Source organism: Castor canadensis, chromosome 18 (assembly GCF_047511655.1).
Source record: "Castor canadensis chromosome 18, mCasCan1.hap1v2, whole genome shotgun sequence".
Lineage (NCBI taxonomy): Eukaryota > Metazoa > Chordata > Mammalia > Rodentia > Castoridae > Castor > Castor canadensis.
In genome coordinates, this window is record NC_133403.1 from 46535304 (window position 1) to 46561009 (window position 25706).

The 25706-nt window shown below is 56.5% G+C and overlaps 1 protein-coding gene and 1 non-coding gene across 6 annotated transcripts; one reads left to right on the top strand and one right to left on the bottom strand.

Moving 5' to 3' along the window:
* Ulk1 (unc-51 like autophagy activating kinase 1) lies at positions 1-25657 on the top strand. 5 transcript variants are annotated; one of them, XM_074061197.1, is made up of 28 exons: positions 1-158; positions 621-713; positions 794-835; positions 10271-10303; positions 10504-10540; positions 12795-12968; positions 13063-13136; positions 13385-13486; positions 14338-14396; positions 14483-14565; positions 14966-15016; positions 15398-15486; positions 16119-16266; positions 16778-16838; positions 17039-17128; positions 17481-17591; positions 17919-18064; positions 18185-18271; positions 18650-18918; positions 19789-19982; positions 20311-20420; positions 20523-20666; positions 21330-21493; positions 21635-21807; positions 21882-22000; positions 22389-22546; positions 23500-23664; positions 23736-25657. In XM_074061197.1, the coding sequence occupies exons 1-28, from the start codon at positions 48-50 to the stop codon at positions 23772-23774; spliced, it is 3126 nt and encodes a 1041-aa protein (XP_073917298.1). In that variant the 5' UTR covers positions 1-47; the 3' UTR covers positions 23775-25657. The 5 variants fall into 5 exon arrangements, with proteins under 5 accessions (XP_073917298.1, XP_020036809.1, XP_020036810.1 ...); XM_020181220.2 differs by having other exon boundaries at positions 2-158; positions 21300-21493; XM_020181221.2 differs by having other exon boundaries at positions 2-158; positions 21300-21493; positions 23529-23664.
* On the bottom strand, positions 5058-5159 carry LOC141419132 (small nucleolar RNA U13). The gene has a single exon (XR_012443792.1). It is a non-coding gene; the product is annotated as a small nucleolar RNA U13 (small nucleolar RNA).
* Positions 25658-25706: the final 49 nt, after the last annotated feature.

The following is a 25706-nucleotide window of genomic DNA, read 5'->3' on the forward strand; positions in this document are numbered from 1 at the left end:
GCCCCGGCCCGCCGCTCACAGGCCCGCGCCCCCGGCCCGCGCGCGCCATGGAGCCCGGCCGCGGGGGCACCGAGATCGTGGGCAGATTCGAGTTCTCCCGCAAGGACCTGATCGGGCACGGCGCCTTCGCGGTGGTCTTCAAGGGCCGCCACCGCGAGGTGAGTGAGGCGCCAGCCCGGCCCGCAACCCCGGACTCTAGCTGCGAGATCCCGTAGGGGAGCCCAGCGTGGGAGCCCATCTCCGGGGCCCCTTAGCTGCCCAGGACTCTATCCCATTGGGGACCCAGTCCAGTACCCTACCCCACTCAAAACCCAGCCCTAAAGACCCACCTGCTATCCTGGTTACAAAACGTACATGGGACCCCAACCTAGGACTCCTACCTTGGGACCCCAGCTGGGGAGGGGGTCGTGGGGGAAGTCATCCTTGTCCCTAGCCCTGGAAATAGCCTTGAAACTGCACCTGGGCTCTGAGCCCCCAGCCTAGTCAAGAACCCTACCTGGCCTCCTCTGGGACCCCCGCTCCCCCCACCCCATGACCCTTATGTGAGCCATCTCAGGCCATGTGTGTGGCCCCAGCCTGGGGAGTGACCCTAGCCCTGAAGGTCCATGCTTGGTTTTCAGAAGCATGACCTGGAGGTCGCGGTCAAGTGCATTAACAAGAAGAACCTCGCCAAATCCCAGACTTTGCTGGGGAAGGAAATCAAAATCCTTAAGGTGAGCCGGCACCTTGAGGAGGGAGGAGAGGCTGGGCCAGCTCTGGCCTTGCTTATGAGAAACTTGGATTTTTGTCCTAGGAACTAAAGCACGAAAACATCGTGGCACTGTATGACTTCCAGGTAAGGCCACCAGCAGCTGCTGCTGCTGCTGTGGGAGTGGGGGAGGGGTGGTGTCACTCTCCCAGGAAGGAGCTGGGTGTCTGAATATAGACATGGGATGTCTCTGGTCTGGCCAGCTTTAAGGCCCTGTGGGACCCCAGAGACCTCATCTGTGGCTTGTCTTCTACTAGGTGTTTTGCAACCCCCTAGCTTTATTGGCTGTCACAGACACAGCAGTGGATGTGGGAGGCTTGTTGCCCTGACCCTGTGGTATATCTTCTCCGTTCAGAGTGGCCTGACTCTGGGAGCTCCCCTTCCCCATGTCTGACCCAGTGGCCCTGACTTAGTCTGGTGTCCCCGGCAGGCCCACCTGTCTGGGCTGGCCGGTTGTTTGTTGACATTGCTCCAGTGGCCTGGCATTGGCCGGTCTCTCCTGCGTCAGACGCCGGGAGGGGGAGGGGCCGCCGGAGATTCTTTCTTGCTGGCTGTTGGGACTGGGCCTGCTGGACTCAGCAGCCCATGAGGCCACCTCAGGTCTGTTTGGCCCAGCAGGCAAGCTGGCCGGTCGGCCATCCTCCGTGCTGCTCCCAGGCCCCTGAGCCTATCGGTGGTAGGGGCTGGGGGCCCTGGCTGCCTGGCTTGGGGACCAGGAACCTGAGGCAGGTCTGCCAGAATGCTGACTAATGGTTTTGAAACCTGTTTACTGGGGCCACGGGACCAGCCCTGGCTGAGGGAAGTTCCCGGCGCGGGTGTCTGTGTTTTGGTGGCCTCCTCCTTCCCTCAGCTGTCAGCTTTACTGTGGCCTTGGGGTTGTGACGTGTCATGAGGTGACATGTGGGCAGGGCCCAGGCCCAGTGTGACCGGGAGTACCTGGAAATCGCCAAAGACATTGTGTTCTGGGTCCAGGAGACTGCTCTTCCTGCCTGTCTTCCTTTTCCCTCCTCCCTCCCCCGGGTCCCTCCCCTTTTTCTCCATCCTATCTCCTCCATTCTTCCTCCGTGCTCTGAAGCTCGTGAGTCTCATGGGGACCAACAGCAGAGAGATGGGTTTGTTCTGCCTGGGGACAGACCCTCTGGCCCACACCACTGTGCTCCCCTCCTGGCACCCACATTCCTTATCTGGGCATCTACAGGACAGGCCCTCTGGGACTGGACAAATAGTGGATTGGACTCCAGGGATCATCTCCATAGCCCCTGAGCTGACCTGGGACCTACACCTCCCTCTGATGTTCTTCTGGTCCCTGCTCCATCCAGTTGGTCACACACCTGATTGTGGGCATCTGCCACTTCCTCTAGTGTTGCCAACACTATGGCTTCCTCTGCTCAGAGGAAGTGCTGAGAAATGCAAGCCGTAGCCTCTCCCTGGGCTCCAGGGACCAGAGCTTCTTGACTAGGTCTCTGTCCACTCTTACCATTGATATACGGGGATTTCTGTCTGGCATCCTTTTTTTGAGGGGTGGGGAGGTACTGGGGTTTGAACCCAGGGCCTCAAGCTTGCTACGCACGTGCTCTATCACTTGAGCTATTCCACCAGCCCTTTTTTGTGCTGGGTATTTTCATATAGGGTCTTCCGAACTATTTGCTCAGGCTGCCTTCAAACCTCCATCCTTCTTATTGCTGTCTCCTGAAGAGCTAGGATTACAGGTGTGAGTCACCACCACCCTGCTCTGCCCTTTATCCTTAAGACATATTTGATATGGACACCAGGGCCAGAAAAAAGGACTTGCTTTTAAAAATGAGTAATAAATGATTTGCCTAGAAAGTTCCCATATACCGCAGGAGAGTGTGGTCAAAGGTTATTCTCCCATCACTGGGCAGATGGAGTTTCACTGCCCTCTCCTTGAAGGCTTCTGGGTCTTAGGAGGACCATCACTATAAGCACACCACACCTGCTGTCCTCCACTGTGATTTTTTGCATTTGAGAATGTCTTCGGGGAGGTGAAAAGGCTCTGTTTTTTGTTACACTCAGTCCACATCAGAAGGGTCCCATGTTGATTTTCTGGAGCAGCCATCTGGAAGCTCAGTGGTTCAGAGCCATACTGCGGCAAGGCTGGATGACCTGGTTCCGGTCCTGGCTCTGCCATGCATGGGCTGCATGCATCTTGACCTCTTCCTCCATCTCTTCCTCTATCAAGTAGAGGCCATGAGTTATGAGGCTTGGATAAAAGCATATTCTCTGAGCCAGGCGCCGGTGATTTATGCCTGTAATCTCAATCTTAACTACTCAGGAGGCAGAGATCCAGGAGGATCGCAGCTCAAACCAGTCTGGGCAAATTGTTCTGGAGACCCTATCTTGAAAGACCTTTTTTCAAACAAGAAGGGCTGGTGGAGTGGCTCAAGGTGTAGGCCCTGAGTTCAATCCCCAGTACTGCAAAAAAACAAAAGAGAAAAGGGCATGTTTTCTGGTCCAGGGCCCACCTTGGAGGTGTTGGGTGCCATCATTGTTGTCATTCTCGTCATCCTCATTGTTTCTGTGTTGCATGGCTGGTGGTTTCTGGTTGATTTCATCATACCACCTGTTGATGGGATGTGAAGCTATTCTGGGATTCTGGCAAGTCTACATGTGATCATGCTGACTCCAGCTTTTTTGCTACTGTTGGTCCACAGGATGGATTCCTAGAAGTAGGATTCCTGGGCAAGAGGTGTGTCTATGTGATGTGGTTTGGGTGGCTGTTGCCAAATTGCCCTCCAGAGAGGCCATGTCAGTGGTTGCTCCCTCATCCCTGCGGGGAAGTCAGCTTTCAGACTTGTCCTGGCCAGGTAGGATGGTTTGAGTGTTGGAAATACACCCTCTGATAGATGTTTCCAACAGGCTCTTAGCCCTTTTCCTCTTGAGGCTGGATGAGATGGAGGTAGTGGCCTAGGCCTGAGTCACACTCCCTGTCTCTGAGTCCTGTGAGATGTTAGCTCAGTAAACTCTCAGTACCTCCTTTCTACTCCTGAAGCAAGGTAGTTTGAGTTGATGTGTGTTAGGTGTGTTGAACTGTGCCTGCTTAATAGAAGTGCTGTATTAAAGTTACTGTTACTGATCTGTACATCTTTATATTTTATATTTTAAGAAATTAGTTCTTTTATGATAGCTTGCAAATAGAGTGTCCTCCTTGTTATTTGTCTGTTGAGGTTATTTTTTTTCCCTGTGGTGCTGGGCATTGAACCCAGGGTTTTGTGCATGCCAGGCAAGTGCTATCCTACTGAGTTAAACCTCAGCCCTCTGAACCCTTTCTGAGTCCAACAGACCTGTGGAGAGGCAACTGGGACACCTGACCTCCCTCCGGAGGTCAGGAGGGGTGGGCTCGCTTTCATTTCAGTGCAGTGTGCAGTGTCTGAATGTTCTCATGCTGAGAGAGCAGGCGCTGCCTGAACCTAGGTATTGAGCTGTGGACACAGACCCAGAGTTTGCCAATGTGACAGCATTTCAGGGATGACCACCTAGAGACTGGTTCTCTGCAGCCATATACCTTGCTGGGTTGCCTGGAGGTGATTCACCCAGGTCTTGAAGACAGACCAGCTTACTGAATTCACTGCTGGCTGATGCCTGGGCTGAGGGGGTTTCCCGCAGTGACCACTGTGTTCTGGCCTTGTGTGATGGGGACTTGGCTGTGACCCCTTTCCTAAGAGTGGATGGGCTGCCAGGCCAGCCCTCCAGGGGGAGTGATGCAGGCTGAGGGAACTCTTGGATTTGTGCTCCAATCATGGCTGTGTGGAGGCCTCCGGGACCAGGCAGGTCTGTACATCACCTGCAGAGTTGAAGTGATTTTTCTGTTTGTGTTTTATAGGTTTTTGTTTTTGTTTTTTTCTCTCCCAGCACTGGGGCTCAGGGCATATACTTTGAGCCACTCCATCAGCCCGTTTTTGTGACGCGTTTTTTTCGAGATAGGGTCTCATGAACTGTTTGCCTGGGGCTGGCTTCGAACTGTGATCCTCCTGATCTCTGCCTCCAGTCATGAGCCACAGGGTCCTGGCTTTTGCTATTGTTTTGTTGTTGTTGTTGTTGTTGTTGTTGTTTTTCCGTGTGCTGGGGTTTGAACTCAGGTCTTTGTGATCTCAAGGCAGGCACTCTAGGGCTTAAGCCACTCCTCCAACCCTGTTTTTTGTTATTTTTCAGAATATCCTTATGTAGCCCAGGCTGACCTTGAATTTACGATCCTCCTGTCTCAGCTTCACCCAGTGCTAGGACTACAGGTATGTGCTACCATGCCTGGTTTAACTTTGTTTCATTAACTTTTTTTTTTTTTTGGTGTGTGTGTCAGAAGAGTAATGAATCAGTGTCATCCCAAGGGTTGAGAGAGGCACATTTCACACAGGTGTGATGACCTTGACTTCATGCTTACAAACCACAAAAGGGCTGGGTTTTTTTGTTTTTTGGCGATACTGGGATTTGAGCTCACGGCCTTACTCTTGCTAGGCAAGTGTTCTATTGTTTGAGTCACTCCACCAGCCCTTTGTTGTGTTCGAAATTTTCGAGAGGGTCTCACGGAACTATTTGCCCAGGCTGCCTTCAACCACGATCCTCCTGATCTCTGCCTCTTGAGTAGCTGGGATTACAGGTGAGCCCCAGTACCCAGCTGGTTTTTGCTGTTTAAGTTGTATATGACAGATTGGAGACTACAAAGCTCATGATGAAATGCATAGTGAGCTGCTGGTAGATAGGCTGCCCTCTGAAGCCACCTGTGTCCCTTGTTCTCCTCTCTTGTCTTCCTGTCTGAACTGGGCTCTTGACCCCTGCCTGGCCAGTCTTTGAACTTCCTGGAAGTGGAATCTCAGCCTTTGTTTGAGGGATATTCTGCCTCTGTAAGCATGTAATCCCTGCAGCGGGACTGTTCCCTGATGTTGGTGCCCCTCCTTGGATGGATGGTGGGGTCTTATCTTGGTGGCGGAGAGACCTGCTGTGGTAGGTGTCAGTGCACTGGCCAGGGCTGCTGGTCTCAGGAAAGACTACATGTGGACTTATGTTCCTGAGGACTGCATGCTCCCCTGTACTGGCTGCCTCTAGTGTTTCTGAGTGGAGTATTGCCCTGTGGCTTCTTGGAGGGGTCAGATCTCTACCCTACCGTGGCTGGTAAGCAGCACAGGGCTCAGGGACCTGCCTGGCTCTGCCGCTGAGCTCCCAGCAGGGCCAGTGATATCAAGGGGGCAGGAATAAGCAACAGTGGGCAGTTGCTGGGGGCCTAGGGCCAACGTGGGTGGACTTCTTTCTCTGGTGGGTCCTTCCCTTCTGGGATCTGTCCAGAGACCAGCTTGAGAAGGCTCAGTAGCCATGTCTACTGAGGCTGTGGCCCTGCCACCATCTGCAGCCCAGAGAATTAAGTAGGTCAGAGCCTGCCAGTGGTGTGCCTGCCATCCCAGAGCAGTGTTGGCGGAGGGTGGGAGCGGGAGCCTATTGAGCAAAGCACCTTTGTGCCCCTGGATGCGCTGCCGCCTACATGCCTGGATGCCTGTGCAGCTTCCCTGCTCCAGCAGACCATCCCTGTCCCCAAGGCTCTCCTTTTGAGGGATTTGTTGTGTCTATGAGAGGTCTTTGTTCATAGGGTAGGATTAACCAACTCCTTCAGGAGAGCACCCAGCAGAGGGGTCTGCTTTGTATCTGAAGCCTTGCTCTGTCCCGCTGCCAACTGTGACCTGCCAAGGGATGGCACCTGCCTGCTAGGTGGGGTCACATGCTGGGAGCCTGACGTTTCCACTGACAAGGTGTAGCCTGCTTGCTGCCTCTGTTAGGGTTCCTGAAAACCTGCTCTTGAGTGAGACATGCCTGCAGATACTGTCTGCCAGCAGTCTCTGGGATTGTGTGCTTGGCCTTTTCAGAAGTCTGTGCTTAAGGGTCCAGCAGGGTCCCTGCACTCCAAGGGAACTTGTGAAAACCAAATTTAGCTGAGCAGAGGCTGAAGAGATGGAACCCGATGCCTGTCTGGGTTCTGGGTTCTGTTTTCTGGGTTCTGTGTGGGCCCACGGGTAGAGGCAGGTCAGCTGTGGCCACTGACGCTGTGCTCTGGCTTCTGCCTCCCACTCTGGTCCCAGAGAATGCCATTTTCCACAGGGAGGGTGGCCCCAGGTGTACATGGTGGAGGGAAGAGGGAGGGCTTGGGACAGGCTCAGGCCTGCTGCTTTCTTGGAAAAGCTCCCCACCAGGCATCTGGCCCAGCTGGCGGTGTGGCTTGGCCCCACCTCCTTGTCCTTGGCAGGCTGGAGCAGGGTGATGGCGCTCTCCCAGTGGCTGTGTAGTCCCAGACAGCTACTGGCTTGACATGGCACAGGCCGAGAGATTGCGAGCCGGTGTGTGAGCCAGCTTGCCTGGACTGGCCCTGCCACTTTGCAGATTCTTAGCCTTGGTTTTCTTGTCTGTGAAGTGGGCCTAGTGAGCATCCCTGTCGCCTGGGTTACTGGGGGAATCATGGAGTTCCTTGAGATCTGATGAGGTACGAGGAGTAGGCCCTATGAATGCTTACTGATAGAGGACTGAGGCCCAGAGCCTAAGGGCCTGTCTAGAGCTGCTGGTCCAGGGGCAGTGGGGGAAGTTGATAGGGGGCCCTGTGTTGGGTCTCCTGAGGCCTTGGATGCTTTGTGTTGAGGTGGCCCCACCCTGCCTCATAGCTCCTCTGGGTCCTGTGCCCAAGAGCACCTTGTGGGAGAGGCTGACCAGGGACCAGGCCAAGTAGCAACATTGAGTGGGGTTGACTGCTGCCTAGCCCAGGGCAGTCTGGAGAATGGAAAGAGGCTGGATTGCCGGGACTTGTGCCTGCTGGGAGTCCTGGGGTCAGCCCACCAAAGTTTTAAGGAAGCATGAGCACAGTCTAGCACAGCAGGGTGGTGTGGGGGCAGCTGGAGGGTTCTCTAGGAATGCAGGCCTCTAGGGGGGGTGCCATCTGTGAGCCCCAAGGAGTGAGACCAGGAGCCTGGGGGTGGAGCTATGGCCCTAGCACTGGAGAGCAGTGGCTTTGTGAGGAGAGATAGGCAGGCACCCTGTGATGGGGTTGTGGGGGAGAGCCCTGGCTAGGATATGGGCATTGTGGGGAGCATGCAGGGCCCAGGGCCTCCTGCCAAGTTTCATGGGCATGAAGGGGACCTCATGTGAGTCTTACCTTTCTGGGGAGGAAGGAGGCTGCTTTGGGATCTCATAGTCCCTGGGTGGAAGATAAGAGGCCCCTGGCTCCGGCAGTCCTGGGTGTGAGCTCTGCGGGGAATGGCCCACCCTGCACTTATGTCTCTTCAGGTCTGTCTCTGTCCTTGCCACTGTCCGTGTTTGTCCTGGCTCACTGGGTAGGTTTTGGGCTCTCGTGGGTTAAGTCCTGGAGAGAAGGCTGATGATTAGGACAAGTCTGAGTCTCCACTCTGTCACCCTCCAGCTGTGCCTATTCTAGGGCAAGGGGCCCAGTCGTCCTGGTCGCCCTGGCTGTGTGTGGAAGCTTCCTGGAAAGGAGTGGGTGCTGCTGCTGCCTAAGCTGTTTCTGGGTCATTATCTTTATCACCTCCTGCCTTGCCCTACGCCCTCTCCTGGCTCTGACTCCTGCCAGGTTGTTGCAGCCTCTGGCTGTCCCTCTATCCTGGTCCCTGCCTCTTTGAGCCTTGCCTCTGCCTCTCAGTGGCATTAGAGCTCCACCTGCCTCTGTGTTATCTCTCCTCCGCAGCTGGCCTGGAAGGTGGAGGTGGGAGGTGGAGCCAAGGCCAGGGCTCCTTGGGTCACTTCACCTGGGGCGGGGCAGGCAGGTTCAGACAAGGACTCTGGGACAGCGGCATATAAGCACTGGTCTGCCCCGCCTTTGTGGACTGCCTGTTCAGCTTCAGGTTATGAAGCCTCCTTGCCAGGATGCACCTCTCTCTGGAACCTGGGAGGATAGGGGGCAGCACAGTGGGTCGTGTGGAAGCTGACCACCCCAAGCGCACCCTCAGCCTGCTTCCTTGCCCCCCACCCCTTTCTCTGGCACAGCTCTTAGTGCATCCTGTTTTGGCTGCAGGAGGTGAGCTGCTTATATTCACAGGGACTAACATGTCACACAGCTGGTATGTCACTCAGCTTCTGTCTGTTCCCCTAGGAGTATGTTCATATGTGGCCTTGGTCTTGGGAATGAACTGGGCAGGGGTCCTAGTCCTGCTGGCATGGGGACAATCTATTGCATGTCTGAGGGCATGCTTAGGACCTGGTGTTGACACGTGGGGCAGGGTGGCAGCTGGCTACTGGCGGGTGGGCTGTGCAGCCTGGGGTTGAGTGTGTCTGACTCCCACAGGCCTCTGATAAGCGCTCCTCCTGCAGCCCCCTCATAGTTCCTGCCCCTTCTGCTTCTAGAGCTTCGGGGTTTGTGGGTGCCAGCCACGTAGGTTTTGTAGTTTGAGGGACTACAGTTTGAAGTCTCTGTGAGGTGGAGTGTTGATCCCCTCCTAGAGTGTCCTGGGATTGGGGGTCGTAGTACATTCTGCTAGGCTGCACGAGGGAGACAGAGTGACAGGGGAAGGGCTCCCTCCTGAGGCTCCCAACTCCCTGTGCTCTGCTGGTGGAGCTGCCCTCCTAGGGAAGATACTGCCTACAGCAAGAATCATAGGCTGACCAGCACTAGCCTGTCTGCTTTGGCCCCTGGGCCTCAGTTTCCTCATCCATGAGACACTAGTGAGTGTGGCTCTTCTGGTTACTATGAGGAGTGGGAGGCACTGGGTTTAGAGCCTGGCACAGATGTAGGCTGCACCAACCAGCTGTGAGGAGGGTGCTGTTTTCTGGGCACCAGGTCAGGCTGCTGTGGGCTCTTGCTGAGTTAAGGAAAGCATGTCGCTGGTGCTGGAACTGGGGGTCTGTTTGAGTGGATGGCTGAGCAGTAGAGGGGGAAGCCAGGATGCCTTCACTGAAAGAGATGAGGCCGGGACAGGCATCAGCTTGAGCCTACTAGGTGGGGTCCGGGCAGCTGGATCCTGGCTGCTAACTCAGCCTGGCAGCCACAACTCATAATTTGTTGGTGTCTTTGATTCTGGAGCTGGAAGTTACACAGCTCCTGGCCTTGAGGCGGGGGCGGGGGGGGGGTGGCCGTCAAGGTCAGCCCATACCCTGGCCTGGACCCTTCCACTGAGGCTCTTCTTTGCCAGGAGTCACCATTCACAGGAGACAGGCCACACCCACCAGCTTAGTGCCAGGACCCATATTGCCCTCACACTGACCAAGACCTTCAGGCTTGGGGTCCATGCTCCACTCAAATGGTCCTCATTGGCTGCTGCTCCGTCACTCTGGTCCATATTTCAGATGGCCACGAAATGCAACCTACACCATCCAAAATCAACTTGGCCACAGGTGCCCTTTCTCCCAGGTGTTGATAAGGCTAATTCCTAACCCAAAGGGGCCACCAGGGCCTGACTGTGTCCACTCTGCCTGAAGCCTTGTGAGCAGGTGGCATGTGGAGAACTCTGTGGTTTGGAGCACCCAGAATCAGTGCCCCAATGGCATTTTCTCCAAGTGGCTCATGGCCTTTTCTCTGTCTTGCAGGAAATGGCCAATTCAGTCTACCTGGTCATGGAGGTGAGTTCTGGAGGGCCAGGCATATATCCATGGCATGTACCACAGAGGGAGGCAGATGGTGGGCTAGGGAGCAATGAGCATTGACCATTGATGTCCCCTGCTGGAGGTGCCCAAGGGCTCAGGGAGCAGGCGTAGGGGAGGAGGCAGATAGACTGAAGGGTCCCTAGCCACACTCTGACCTTGTTGCTGGTCTTTTGCAGTACTGTAACGGCGGGGACCTGGCTGACTACCTGCACAGTGAGTGGACACAGCACAACCAGGCAGCACTGCAGCCTGGGAGGGTGGCCCAGTGTAAACCACCTCCTGCTGATTGTGGCCTTGGGTCTTTCTCAGTTGTAAATATGAGGAGCCCCTGCCGTTTTTGACTGTTAGCACTCTGTCATCTGTCCTTCCACAGCTACTTATTGTTTCCAATGAGATTGGGGGTGGCTGTGACCAGACGGTTAGAAGTCAGAGGGTTCACTCTGTTTGAGGGGAGGACAGGGCAGGGATGAGCAGCAACGCTCAGGGCAGAGCCAATGAGGTGGCGTGGGTCAGAGCAAGTGTTGTGGGGAGGGGGTAGTAGGGGGTGGCAGGGAAGGCAGCTTTTGGCTCACGTGGAGTTGAGCTGAGTGATTGTATGGGGGGAAAAGCATTCGAATAGAGGAATTGGGAGGAGGGTGCATATAGCCGATCAGGGGGGCTGCCAGGAACAGAAGGGCCCAGGGACTATACTGGGGAGGACAGTGAATGGGTGGGCTGTGATGGGTGGAATTGACAAGACTCCTGAGTGTTGTGTGGTCTCTTCATGAATGGCGAAGGTGGACCAGGGCATTAAGTGAGTAGAGCATCCACAGAACCCTTCCAGAAGCTGTGGGTCCCAGGTAGTGGGAGTCAGGCAGAGGCTTGGCCTCTGGCCTGAAAACCTGGAGGATGGAGTGGGGTTCTCCATCTTTGTCTCTGGGGCTACTAACAGAACCTGGTCTTGGGAAATTGATACACAGCAGGGATTGATCACTTCCAGTCATGGGCTGCAGAGGCCCCAGCATCCCTGATTGATGACACCTTTGTGCTGAGGTCTGTGGCCCAAAGGGCAGACTGCTCTCTCAGGATGCCTTATAAGGGCGAGAATCCCAGAGGCTCACCTCCTGAGGGCCTCATCATGTAGGGGACAGACATTCATACCCTAACTGTGGGGGTAGCCTTTTTTGCTTTGGGGTCTCCTCCCTTTGCTGGGGGACTCTGGACACCTTCCCAGGCAAGGACACTGGCTAGTACTGGCAGGTCAGACTCGATCTTTGATGGCCCTATGTGAGTCTGCTGGGATAGTGCCCTTTGGGTGAAGGTCAATCAGGAAGCAAAGGGGTGTTGGTCCCTGTCTGCTAAGTATTTGCTCTTGTCCTCTGTAGTGAACATGCAGCCCACTGGGCCCATGAGCTTCAGTGATTAGGCTGTTCCTGGCCAGTGTCCAGGCTCCAAAGGTGTCAGGTTGGTCCCAGGCCAGCCTTAAGTACCACCTGCCTGCTTGGAGGGAGGGAGGCATGAGGAGGCCCGGTGGCTTCTCTCAGGGTTGGCAGGTTACATGAGGGTGTTTGGGAGCGTCTCTGTAGTGAGCATAAATATAGGCCCCTTCTGGCACTCCCCCAGGGTGAGCCTGGCTCCCAGAAGGGATTTAGGGGCCTGGATATTAGTATGAGGTGAACATCAGGTCTCTCTTGGGTGTGCCTCTGAGGTGTGTCTGCAGGGTGTGTGTCTATATCTTTTGAGGTGAGTGTCTTTGGGTTTCTCTGCCTGCCTGGCTGTGGGTGGCTGTCCTTAGGCTTTCCTACTTGGGTACCTGGCAACTGAAAGCCACTGCTGCTGCTGCTCCCTCCCAGGGGTTGTCTTACATCTCTACACCAGTCCTAAACCACATGGTGGCTCACTGGGGCCACTGGAGCTACCTTGGACATGAGGCTTCCCTGCTATCCTGAGCCCATTGCTGGTGAAGGCATTGTCTTCTCTGTCTCTGCTGTGCCTGCTCCAAGTTCACCTGCCAGCCACAGTGGGCCAGAACCCTGGGGACATGTCCCCAAACCAGTGGCTGGCCTGGTGCTTGCCTTAGGGGGTGAAGAAGACACTAGAAGGTTTGCATGGATGATCATAAACTGACAAAGAGGAGCAGGGCTGTCAGGAACACCGACAGCCAGCTGCTTGGGGCGACATGGAAGGGGAAAGGGAGATGAAAGGGACATGGGAAGACGTTTTCCTGCAGAACCAGCAGGTGGACTGAGGGGTTGCAGGACGAAGGGCTGCTAGCCCCTTCCAGCCCACAGGAGGGGATGGATTTGGCTGCTTGCAGGGATGGTCTTACCTGTGCTGTCTGCCTGGCGGGGCCTCTGGTGGGAGTCCCAGTGGGCCAGCAGTGGTGCCTCTGGATGTGCACACCTGTCCCTGTTGGGTTCTTCTCTGTGCACCTGGGAGTGTCCAGGGGAGTGCCGGCTTTGCTTGCTGAGCCCCCGTCTCCCCACAGCCATGCGCACCTTGAGTGAAGACACCATCAGGCTCTTCCTGCAGCAGATTGCTGGCGCCATGCGGCTGCTGCACAGCAAGGGTATCATCCATCGGGACCTGAAGCCCCAGAACATTCTGCTGTCGAATCCTGGTGGACGCCGCGCTAACCCCAACAACATCCGTGTGAAGATTGGTAAGCCTGTGGGGGGGCGGACCCTGGGGCCCATCGGGCGGCCTATCTGCAGCAGCCTGAGTGGAGGCTGTCCTGTTGTGTCTCTGTCCTGCAGCTGACTTCGGGTTTGCCAGGTACCTACAGACCAACATGATGGCGGCCACGCTCTGCGGCTCTCCTATGTACATGGTGCGTGGCCCTCGGTCTGCCCGCGCCCACACTTGCCACCTTGAGCAGGATAGGTTGGGGCTCCTTGTAGGGTGTCCGACCCTCGGGTCAAACCCTGTGTGCAACACTGAGTCCGTCCTGTAGCCTGGTTTGTGTGGCAGCCAGTGTGGTGGTGGGTTTATCAGGCCTGACTGCTGATGGGGTGCTGTGTGTTTCTTGCCTGCACATGTCCCTCTGCCTCAGCCCTGATCTATGTTCTGACCCTGCAGGCCCCTGAAGTCATCATGTCCCAGCACTATGACGGGAAGGCTGATCTCTGGAGCATCGGGACCATTATTTACCAGTGTCTGACGGGGAAGGCCCCTTTCCAGGTGAGCAAGCGCCCCCAGCCCAGAGGGTGTGCGTTGGCTCATGGAAGTCTCATGTGTTCTGCCTGCTGTGCCATCTCCAGCTCCCCACCATTCAGACACTTGCAGTCCAGAGAGTGGCCTTCTTACACAGGGCAAAGGCCAGAACTGCTCTGGTTGATCAGTTGAGTGTCACCTCTGTCTCCACCCATGTTACAGACCAGTGCCTTGTGTTTGTATAAGCTGGTCCTCCTTGACCATCTCTTTCTGAATGCTAGTTGTGTCCCTCTAAGAGGTGTTGTGACCCAGGCATAGGGTGTACACCCATCTGGAAAGCAGGATCCCGTGTCATAGAAGGGCCCAGGACCGTAAGCAACCCAGCAGGGTAGGGCTGTGTTTCCTAAAGTCACCCTGAGCTTTCCCTGCTGACCTGTCTGGTGCGGTTCCCAGCAGCCTCCAATGACTACCCAGGTCATTGGACTTCATCACCCACCCACCTCTGTTCCTGGGATGGCAGCCTTTCGGGCTCTCAGCATGTCCCAGCAGGTGGCTCAGTGAGGGATGTCCTGAGGGCCAAATGACCCCAAGCTCCTGGAATGCACAAAGTGCCCCAGCCAGCCCACCTTGAGTTGGAGCGGGTCCAGTGGCTCTGTCTAGCCCCCTGGCCACCCTATACAGTCAGTCCTCTGAACTCTGGTTGGAGGCGGAGTGTGGTCCGGTGTGTGGACATGAGCACGTGAGCTGGCCAGTGGTCCTGGCTGAGAGTCAGCTGGGGAGAAAGGCTCTGAGACCAGACACTGGCAAGTCTTGCTTAGCCAAGTTGATGCAGGAGGCAGGAATGCAGGGAGCTAGCTCTCACACTGCTGTCTCCACAGGCCAGCAGCCCTCAGGACCTGCGCCTGTTCTACGAGAAGAACAAGACACTGGTCCCTGCGTAAGCATCCGTTCCTGCTTCCCAGGTGGGTCCACTTAGGCACTTTACCAGTCTCAGTCAGCCCCATCTTCTTTTGCCCTGCCCAGCATCCCCCGGGAGACCTCGGCTCCTCTGCGTCAGCTGCTTCTGGCTCTCCTGCAGCGCAACCACAAAGACCGCATGGACTTTGGTGAGTGCTTGGTGCTTGGCCTCCTTCAACCCCACCTCCTCATCGCCCCAACCACTTGAAGCATTTGTTTGGGGTGGGGCCTGTCTAGGTTCACCTGTTGTCACTTTTCTTCCTCATTGGGCACTGCCTCCTCTGTAACCCTGCTCGAGCATGGGCACTGCCTCTGACCAACCTTAGGCCGGCCTAAGTGTGCAGCCTAGCTCTCTTGCCATGACTGCTGCTAGCCTCCAGAGACAGCAGCCAGTGGGTGTCCCAAGTACCCCAGGGTCTTTCTCCAGCAGCAAGGCTGTTAGACCCCAATGTCACAAGTGGTGGAGCTAGCTGGGGCTCCATCTCTGCTCCCCAGGGAGCTGGGTCCTGGCCCTGGGGGTCCTGAGGAATCAGTGCCTTCTTCCCACAGATGAGTTTTTCCGCCATCCCTTCCTGGATGCCAGTGCCTCTGTCAAGAAGTGTGAGTCCTCTGGGGGTCCCCGGGCTCTTAGTGGGGCCTGTGGTTTCCTTCTCCATGTCTGTAGATGCCTCTTGCTATGATTACCTTGAGCTGGTGCTCTCCCTTGGGGAGGGTGGTAGGAGGTGCTGTTACTTGTCACAGTGGTAGTGGTAACAAGGTGGGGACTGCCTAGTGCTGGTGCAAATCATAGCCATCGGGGATAGCTGGGCAGGGAGGTCCTTGCTTGCCCACCCCTCACACTACTAAGGGTGCAGGGAGCAGTGCTGGGATGGGCTATACTTGAGCTTGTCCTGTCCCTGGGCTGGCCCTGCTGAGCAGCCAATGTCCCTGCACTGGGAGGGGATGGAGTTTCCTTGCAGACTGATCCTTGCCCCTCCCCAGCCCCACCTGTGCCTGTGCCCTCCTACCCGAGCTCGGGGTCCGGCAGCAGCTCCAGCAGCAGCTCCACTTCTCACCTAGCCTCCCCACCGGTAAGTCAAGTTGCTTCCTCCAGCCTGCCCAAGTTTCTGCATTTAAGTCCTGAGAGATGGAGGTTATGTCTGTGAAAGTAGGTGAACAGCTTTTGGTACGGCAGCCATGGGGTCTTTTCCTAAGACCCTCACCCAGTGCAGGCCGATTCCTGGGATTAACCCTGCCAGCTCCCACTTGGACCCCCAGCGCCCCTCCCAGGGCTGGGGAGTATTGGCTTCCCCTCTTGGTGGCGTCAGTTACAAGACCAAGTCTTTGAGCATACCTCAAGGTAGGGCTTGAGCCATGTCCCATCAGTCTGTGGCCTGGCTCCAGGATTATTGTTGGTTCAGCCTTGTGCCCTCTGACCTCTCTCTAGGGGACTGTGCTTATCCCTTGGGAGGTACGGCTCTTTTCAGAGCCACGTTGAGCACTGTTGCCTGTTCTGTGAGATCTGAGTAGAACTTAGCATGATGTACCCTGGGCACTGAAGGACCTGCCATTGGCTGCATCCCCACTGCCTCCACATCCCTTGGTTTGCTTTTATAAAAGATGCATCACAACCACCTGAGCTATCCAGGGTTAGGATGGGATTGCCTTATCAGAGTCTAGGGGATCCCGCTCCTAGCTCACCAGCCTTTCCTCTGTCCTCTAGTCCCTGGGAGAGATGCCACAGCTGCAGAAAACACTGACTTCCCCTGCTGATGCTGCTGGCTTCCTGCAGGGATCCCGTGACTCAGGCGGCAGCAGCAAGGACTCATGTGACACGGATGACTTTGTCATGGTCCCAGCTCAGTTTCCAGGTTGGCCTGCTATGCAGGCAGAAAGTCCTTGTTATGTTTATAGTGGGGAGATTGATTGTAGGAAATGTGTGACATGGACCCTGTATATGTGCGCACATGTGAGTGAGGACATGGCCTGTGAATGAGGTTGGGGGTCTGACCTGTTTCTATCATGGGCAGTTGGGATGGCATCTTTGCCAAAGGTGGCATGGTTGGAATCATGACCCCCTTGTGGCATGACCCCTTGGGGAGGGTCAGCTGGCAATCAGTGGTCCCGCCTCTTCTCCAGTTTTTTTCTGCATACCTCCCTGTTCTTGTCCTGTACCTCATACTGGAAGCTTCCCTCAGCACTGTGTTTGCTGAGTGAAGATAAACAGACCCTGTGGGGCAGGCCTGGATGGGCAGCCATCCTTCCTGGACTCTATCCTCTGTCTGGGGAGTAAAGAGACATGGGTGCAGGCATGGGGAATTGGGGTTAGGTGGGCCTGGAAGAGTGGAGATGCCTAGTCCAGATGCCATCTCCTACCTGTAGGTGACCTGGTTGCTGAGGTGGTCAGTACCAAGCCCCCGCCAGACAGTCTGCTATGCAGCGGGTGAGCTCCCCAACCCCTCTGTTTAAGGAAAAATGGGCCTTCAGAATGACTGGCATCATCCCGGTCTTGTGTAACCCTAGCCTGGGGTGAGGCCATTCAGGAAGGATTAGACCTGCTGTGTCCCCTAAAGGCTGGGGTGAGGGAGGGTTTGGGGTCTGCCATGTTGTTCTGAAGGTGTCCCTGTCCCTTCTGCCCACTAGGAGCTCACTGGTGGCCTCTGCTGGCCTGGAGAGCCACGCCCGGACCCCATCTCCCTCCCCAACCTGCAGCAGCTCTCCCAGCCCCTCAGGGTAAATAGGGGCCAGGTGTCGTCTGGGTTTCCTTTTAAGGGACTGCCACCATCTGGAGGCCCCATCCTTGATCAGACTTGGCTGGATACCAGGACTGTCTGATATCCCACAGAAGGGCTGTTGACAGGAGGTGATGGGGAATACCAGTGAGGACCATCCTGCTCACTTGTGGGGTGGGGGCCAATAGTGCTGTACATGAGACCTTCACAGCAGCACCTATGGTGCTGAGCAGATGCAGGGTGGGAAAGCCAACTCTCTTTAGGTCTGGCTGTGGTCTGGGGGCCTTTCCCCTAGGGCATCTGGGCTCCCACCAGGCACCATCTCCAGTGGCCCATCCTGTCTCTTCCTATAGCCGGCCTGGCCCCTTCTCCAGTAGCAGGTCTGGCGCCTCTGTCCCCATCCCGGTCCCCACTCAGGTGCACAACTACCAGCGCATTGAGCAGAATCTGCACCCGACACCCCGGTGAGTGTCCCATGATCTGTGGCGAGAGCCCCAGCACAGCCCTGGGCTGTGGGGCATTCGTGCGTGAGCAGGTGTACAGTCTCGAGTCTTTTGACAACGTCAGGTGTCCTTAGTTCACAGACACTATTAACTCGGGCAGGCAAACTTGCCAAACCTCCCATAAAGTGCATGGGGGGCAGCTCCAGCTTGTAGGGGCTGTGATCTGGGAGGTGGAGTAGGGGAAGTGACTCCTGATGACACTTACTGGTAACGGCTCAGGGAGGAGCTGCACAGCATTGCTGGGCATGGCACAAGGTTGGGGCGTCACTGTGCTGGTCTTGTCTGCAGGTCTTCTGCCCTCCGCAGATCGGGCAGCACCAGCCCCCTGGGCTTTGCCAGAGCCAGCCCTTCACCCCCGTCTTATGGTGATGGAGCTGTCCTGACCAGGAAGTTGTCCCTGGGTGGAGGCCGGCCTTACATGCCGTCCCCTCAAGGTAAGCTGCAGCTCACAGCCTCTGAGCGTCTGTGGCCCTGCAAGGGCGCCCTCGGGCAGTGGGTGGGGCATGCAAGGAGAATCCACTGTCTTCTGGCCTAACCCTGGCACTTCTTCCAAGTGGGGACCATCCCCGAGCGGCCGGGCTGGAGCAGGGTGCCTTCACCACAAGGAGCCGACTTGCGGGTCGGCAGGTCCCCGCGTCCAGGTAAGTGCCGTCCAGCTGTGGGCCTGAGGATTGGGATGGGTGTGCAATAGGTGACCTCCCTTGTTTGGGCCCTCTTCATGTTCTCACAAGTAAGAAAAGTAGGGAGCCGATGAAACTGCTTCACAGCCTTGGGGATGTGAAGGACACCAGGTGGCTGGGGGCCCCTTCTCTACAGCTGTGTGGCCTTGGTACATTTCTTAGCCCTTCTGTGCCTGTTTTCTCAGGTGGGATGTGGAAACTAGATCATGGTCTCCTGGGGTGCTGTTTATGGAACAGGGGGTCCAGAGAGTGGCCACCTCAGAGGCAGCTTGTTTTATGTGCTTTCCACTTGCCTGCTGAGGGCCTGGAGGGTAGTAATGAAGACTGTCCCATCCCCAGGCTCTTCTGTGCCCGAGCACTCCCCCCGCACTGCTGGGCTGGGCTGCCGCCTGCACAGTGCCCCAAACCTGTCCGACCTGCACGTTGTGCGCCCCAAGCTGCCCAAGCCCCCCACGGATCCGCTGGGAGCTGCCTTCAGTCCCCCCCAGGCGAGCCCGCCTCAACCATGCCCTGTGCTGCAGTCCTGCCGGCCCTTGAGAGGTTCGCCCAAGCTGCCTGACTTCCTCCAGCGGAGTCCCCTGCCCCCCATCTTGGGCTCCCCTACGAAGGTAAAGCTTCCAGTAGCACCAAGCTCAAGGGAGGAGATGGTGGAAGAAGGCCAGGTCCCAGTGTCTCATTACCCTTCCTGGTCCCGCTCAGGCTGCCTGGGGACATACAGTGGGACAGGTAGTGGGGTAGGTCTCACAGAGGGCCAGGCCCTCCATAAGAGGCTGCCACATCTGGTAACTGCACCTTCCCTCCGGGAGGCCTTGACAACAGGGCTAGACTGCAGACCACCTTCCAGGAGCCCGGACTCTGCAGCCTTTTGGCTCAACCATGGCTGCTTCCCTGTGGCAATGTGGTACTGTGGCAGAACTGGCTGTTCACTGAGGCGTGTGGATGAAGTAAAGAAGTCTCAAACCAGGTGTAATGGTGTAGTCCTGCTGGCCCCTGTGTGGGTTACACCTGTAATCCCAGCACTCCAGACCCTGGGGTTTGAGGCTAGTCTGGGATGCACTGAATCAAAAAAAGAAAAAAGTCTCAGAAATCCATACTGCTTGAATGTGGTAGAGCACCTACTTGGCAAGTACGGAGCCCTGAGTTCAAACCCCAGTTCCACCAAAAAAAAAAGAGTTCCATATTGTCAGCCTAGGGAGGTTGTGTGGTCCATGCCTGTTGTCCTGTCTGCAAAAGGTGACCGTAAATATCAGCAGCTTCCTAGAATTGTAAGGGCCCTGAGTGTGTGCGTTATGCTTGTGAGCATTGTGTGTGCAGGTGTTGATCGTGTGGCGTGATGTGTTGTGCACGTGTGAGCGCACGAGTGAGTGTGCACGTGTGCTTGGCCTCAGGCAGGTGCGGCACAAACCCTCCCCGCTATGGTGTGTTGTCCTGGGCGTGCTGACAGCCCAGGTGTTCTCAACATTGTCCCTCCTTCCTAGGTCATACCCTCATTCGACTTTCCCAAGGTCCCTAGCTCCCAGAACCTGTTGACCCTGTTAGCCCGGCAGGGCATGGTGGTGACACCCCCTCGGAACCGCACATTGCCTGACCTCTCAGAGGCTGGACCTTTCCAGGGTCAGCCGCTGGGCTCCGGCCTGCGGCCCACTGAGGACACCCGGAGCCCCTTTGGCCGGTGAGTGGGGTGGTATAGGAGGGTTGTGACCCATGCTGTCCCACCTTCAGCTTCTGACCCACTAATACCATCCTGTACTGTTGTGGCTGCCCGGTGTGGCAGGTGTCGGGGGCCCGCCCCAGTGTTGCTCCCCTCCTGAGGCTCAATTTCCTTGTCTAAGATGGAACAATGGCGACACTCGTCTTTGGGGGTGGGCCTGAGGACCTGTGGGCTGGTTAGGCTGGAGCCAGCACCTTGTGAGGTCTAGCGTGCGTGGGGCAAGCAAGGATCCACGCTGCTGAGCCCCCCACTACCAGATCATTACTGCTCACACCACTGCTGCCATCAGGTCCTTCAGTACCAGCCGCCTTACTGACCTGCTCCTTAAGGCTGCATTTGGGACACAGGCCTCAGACTCGGGCAGCACGGACAGCCTGCAAGAGAAGCCCATGGAGATTGGTAGGTGAAGGGCCTTCTGGGGCGGGAGTCGGGGGGCTGCACTGAGGATGTGTGGGAGGTGGAAAGTCCCAGACCAGGCCCTGAGGCTGCCTTGTCCTCCAGCACCCTCTGCTGGCTTCGGAGGGAACTTGCACCCAGGAGCCCGCTCTGGAGGATCCAGCAGCCCGTCCCCAGTGGTGTTCACCGTGGGCTCTCCCCCGAGTGGGACCACACCACCCCAGGGACCCCGCACCAGGATGTTTTCAGGTAATGGTCGTGGGGCTCAGGCAGCACCATAGGGTAGGGTTCATTTTAGTTCAGGGTTGTTTTGTGTGTTCTCCACCCCCAAAGCCTAGGTGTGGGCACCCTTATCAGGGCTGGGGGTGTGGCTTGAGGCCTTGAATGCAAATCCCAGTACCACCAAAACAAAAACAAATGAACAAACCAACAACCAAGTGGTGTTCCCTGAATGAACAGCACCTAGGACACTGGTTTCCTTATCCAGCTGCTTAAAAAGGCTGTCCTGTTGGCCAGGGGTGTTTTGCTCCATGGGGGCTCCTGCCATCTTTGTAGTCAGGGTGCTGGCTGCCCTACCTTATACCCCCAGCATCCTCTTTCTCCCTGGTGCACAGGCTGCCCCTTCACTCCTCAGCTGCACTGCTCTAGCTGCCCTTATCTCCAGGCAGATCTGGGGGCAAGTGTTGGGGAGCCTCAGGCATTCCAGGGTGGGGTCTCAGCTGCTCTGGCCAGCTGTGTTTCCCTGTTACCACGTTAGGATGAAGTGAAGTATAAACCAAGGCACTTCTGGACCCTGGGAGTCAGGGGAGTCCAGAGGGGTAGAGATTGAAGAGTTAGAAGTGGCCTTGGCTGCTGTGTCCCTTACCGGCAGTCTTTCCACAGTGGGCTCCTCGAGTTCTCTGGGCTCTGCAGGCTCTTCCTCTGCCCGCCACCTGGTGTCTGGGGCCTGCGGTGAGGCCACCCCTGAGCTCCCTGCACTGGGCCATTGCTGCAGCTTTGCTGACCCTCTTGCTGCCAACCTGGAGGGGGCTGTGACCTTTGAGGCACCTGACCTCCCAGAGGAGACCCTCATGGAGGTGAGGCCAGGGCTCCCCTTTGGCTGGAGTTTGCGTGCTTCTGGTGGAGGGCTGTGTATCCCTGGCAGATCCCATCCTCCCACCTCCCCTTGCGTAGGCATCCACATCTCAGCCCCCTGCCTGACCTTTGGTTTCCCCCAGCAAGAGCACACGGAGATCCTGCACAGCCTGCGCTTCACGCTCGCGTTCGTCCAGCAAGTCCTAGAGATTGCAGCCCTGAAGGGCAATGCCAGTGAGGCGGCCGTGGGCCCCGAGTACCAGCTTCAGGAGAGCATGGTGGCCGACCAGATCAGCCTGCTGAGCCGCGAGTGGGGGTGGGTGTTGCCTGAGGGCAGGGAGGGCGGCAGCCTGGGGCCTACACTGCCTCTCACCTGCTCACTGCCCTCAGCTTCGCGGAACAGCTGGTGCTGTACCTGAAGGTGGCGGAGTTGCTGTCCTCTGGCCTGCAGACTGCTATTGACCAGATCCGGGCTGGCAAGCTCTGCTTGTCATCCACCGTGAAGCAGGGTGAGTGCTGTCACCCATGCAGCTGAGCTTGAAGCAAGGCAGGGTGGGAGAGCGGAGACCACAAAGGCAGATCCAAGCAGAGAGAGGAGCACCTCCAGCTGGGGTACAGAGGCCTCTGCACAGCCCTGTGCTGAGCACAGAGGACATGGGGTCATACGGGACAGACAGCAACACTGGACGTGATGCTTAGCCAAGGGGTAGGGAATGCTGGGGACTGGCTGTGATGAGGACAGTACGTGCTTACTCTTCCCTCCCCATGTCCCCTGCAAGTGCCATCCAGGCTGCTACCTGTGGGGTGGAGTCCGTGCGCCTTCTGCCTGTGGATCAGCTGGTCTCTGCAGCGGGTGCTGATCCCCCGCCCCCAAACCCCTTCCTCCTCCCTCCACAGTTGTGCGCAGGCTGAATGAGCTGTACAAGGCCAGCGTGGTATCCTGCCAGGGCCTGAGCTTACGACTGCAGCGCTTCCTCTTGGACAAGCAGCGGCTACTAGATGGCGTCCACAGTGTCACTGCTGAGCGGCTCATCCTCAGCCATGCCGTGCACATGGTACGGGCAGTAGGGCTCTGTGGGTATCTGGCTGTGTGGCTCCTCCTTAGGCATGCTGGGCCGTGGCACGGTGCTGTAGCTGCAGCCTCCTGAGGGCCCTGGTGACCAGGTTACTGTGCAGTTCCCCAGCCCTCAACCACTCTTCCCCGAGACTCCCCAGCTAACATGAGAGAGGCCTAGTCTCTAACGCTTGCCATAAGTCAGCCTCTGAAGCTCTGTGCAGGGCCACACAGCCTTGAGTGTGAAGCCTGTGGCTGCCAGGGTGCCTCTCTGCTCAAGGCCCCAAGACATTGCCTCTGGTTTTTTTTTTTTTTCCTTGTGGTACTGGGGTTTGAACTTAGGCCCTACATACAGGTTGAGCCACCTCCAGCCCTTTTTTGTGATAGGTTTTTTCCAGATAGGATCTTGTGAACTGTTTGCCTGGGCTGGCTTAGAACCTTGATCCTCCTGATCTCTGCCTCCTGAGTAGCTAGAATTACAGGTGTGAGCCACCAGTACCCCGCTAGGCCTCGGTTTTGAGATAATTGGTACTTGTAACAAATGTGTCTGTCAGAGGAAAGCCATGGGGGCAAATCTACCTCCCCCTGGGCAGGACTGGCCACTTGCTGCTGATACTTTGTGCTGTCACCACAGTGGCAGGAACAAACAATACTGAGTGAGTGCTTTTGAGCCTCACGGCCAGCACCACCACACTGACTGACCTGCAGTGGGGTTGAGGGCCACCGCCAGACCAGTCAGACAGCACATGGCCACACAGGGCTGAGCTGCTCGCCTGGCTCTGCACATCTACAGTTCCTAACTCCCTTGCTGCCTTGGCCATGTGGGCATAGCATTGCTTGTGCCCTCCACACGACAGCGCTCTCTGCTTGTCTACTACTGTGTGAGGTGTGCTGAGACTGGCTGGCCACTGGCCGCCGCCCTGGAGCCAGCCTGTGCTTTTGGCCCTTTGTCAGTGTCACGCCAGCTCAGCCCCTGCCTGCAGGTGCAGTCAGCCGCCCTGGATGAGATGTTTCAGCACCGTGAGGGCTGTGTGCCACGCTACCACAAGGCCCTGCTGCTGCTGGAGGGGCTGCAACACATGCTCACGGACCAGGCTGACATCGACAGCATTGCTAAGTGTGAGTGTGCCCTAGCCCGTGGCCTGCGTGGGCAGGCAGGCGCCTCCCAGCTCACACTGTCCCTCTCACAGGCAAGCTGTGCATTGAGCGGAGACTCTCGGCCCTGCTGACTGGCATCTGTGCCTGACCCTCTGCTGCCTGGCCGACTGTGTCTGAGGAGCTGGACCCTCTCTGCAAACGCTGTAGGGTGGGCTCTGTGTGCTGGCTGCACCAACAGGACAGGTCTGTCCACCTCAGCGTTAATTTGATGGTGCTGAGACTGTTGCCAGTCAGCTCCAGCATGGATGCTGGGTGGAGCTACGGCGTCTGAATCCTACAGCCTGGCGTAGCTCTTGCTTCCTTGGCTGCCTGTCTCTGCTGGCAGGTGGACTGCAGGATGCAGGGGACGGCTCCCTTGGTCTGCTGGGGTTGGAATTTTTGAACTTGTCTTCCCTGGCTGCCTCCTCCAGCAAGCAGGCACAGAGCCAAGAGGTGGCAGGCTGGCATATGTGGGCATCCGCCACCTTTGAGAGCCCAGGGAAACCTCAAGGACAGGCAGGGCCCTGAGACTGTGTTGCTGATTCCAAGCCAAAGGGAGCTTTTTCTCATGGCTCACTTGCCCTGTTACCCAGGAAAAGGGGAGTGGTCTCCCACCCCCCGCGACCCCATCCCACCATCTCTCTAGGAACCTCTCCCTCTGAGACCAGCCGCCCAGCTTTGTAAGTCACCTAAGCACTTTATGCAGACAGACTGGAGAACTCGGCCCCATAGCGGCCAATAGCGCAGACCGCTGGGAAGCCAGCTCTTGCCTTCCCAGGTGTTGGACGTGTGCAGATACACCTGCATCCTATATAAATAGCCCCAAGTGCACCACTGCCTGTACCTGGCCCTTGAAAGGGAGATGGACAGGCTCACCCACCAGAGAAGAGACAGTCCTCGTATTTAAATGTTCTTTTAGGGACAGTCGGTATGAAACACGAGCTTTGTAAACACAACAGCTGTTGTAATCTTCACACTTTACTTCTAAAATGTGTCTTCTTTTTTCCGCAGCTCATTTTTTCTTTAAAGAAGGAAACTTAGTTGTTTAAGAAATTGCTTTGAAAGGGTGGAGGACAGGTTAGAGTGGGACAGGAAGGGTGTGGAATTGCCACAGATGCCTAGCTGCCAGAGGTGGTGGCAACCAGATGTGTGGCTGAGGGTGTGACAAGGCTGCTGTCCAGGCCACCTGCTGAAGTGTATGTGTGCATCTGTGGCTGGCTGTTTCCCCACTGTCCTGCTCTGTGGGGTGGGCAGGCAAAGGGGAATTTGCAACAGGAAAGATAACACATATGCAAAACCTCCCCACAAACTTTCCAGACCGCCTAGATGGCAGGACTCTTGCGCCTGGTGGCCTTTGGGGTCTGTAGGCCTGTCTTCCGGGCTCCAGGGTGGGTGCAAGCTGGACAACTGCCTGGGCCTCTCTGGTCTGCCAGCCCATGGCTCAGCTTAGCTCTGCCCAAACCTACTTGAATGTATCTTAGTGTCCACGGGAAAATGTGGGTCTGTGGTTCCCCCAGCAAGGATTCAAAGTCACATGCCACATACACAAAACACGTGTGTTTTCTTTGCAAATACTTGAAATATTGCCACTGTGCTTGGACAAACGAGCATACATCGCCAAGACTGATTTCCTTTCTCATTGCCCCACAGCCACCTTGCTGCATGTAAGTAAGTGTTGTATTTATTGCTTTTTCCGACTGGGATTCAGAGCTCCAGGGGGCCAGGTGCAGGAGGTGCCTCGCCCACCTCCTGGGCCTTGGCTTCCTGGTGGCCATGTGCGTGGCTGCTTGCGTGTGCTTTGAGCAGAATCTCTTCTCCACAAGGTAGTAGTGCCCAGCCCTCCATCTTTTAAAATGAATTTTGTGTGAGTCCCCCCCCTTTTATGTTTCTCTGTGTAAAACCAATTTAAGGAAATAAACCGTTCAAACCCCAGTGCCACCAAAAAAAAAAAAGGAAATAAACCTTTGGAATTGTTGGTGTGGTGTCACTGGTCACCCTCATTACTTTGCCACTGTTCTTCGTGT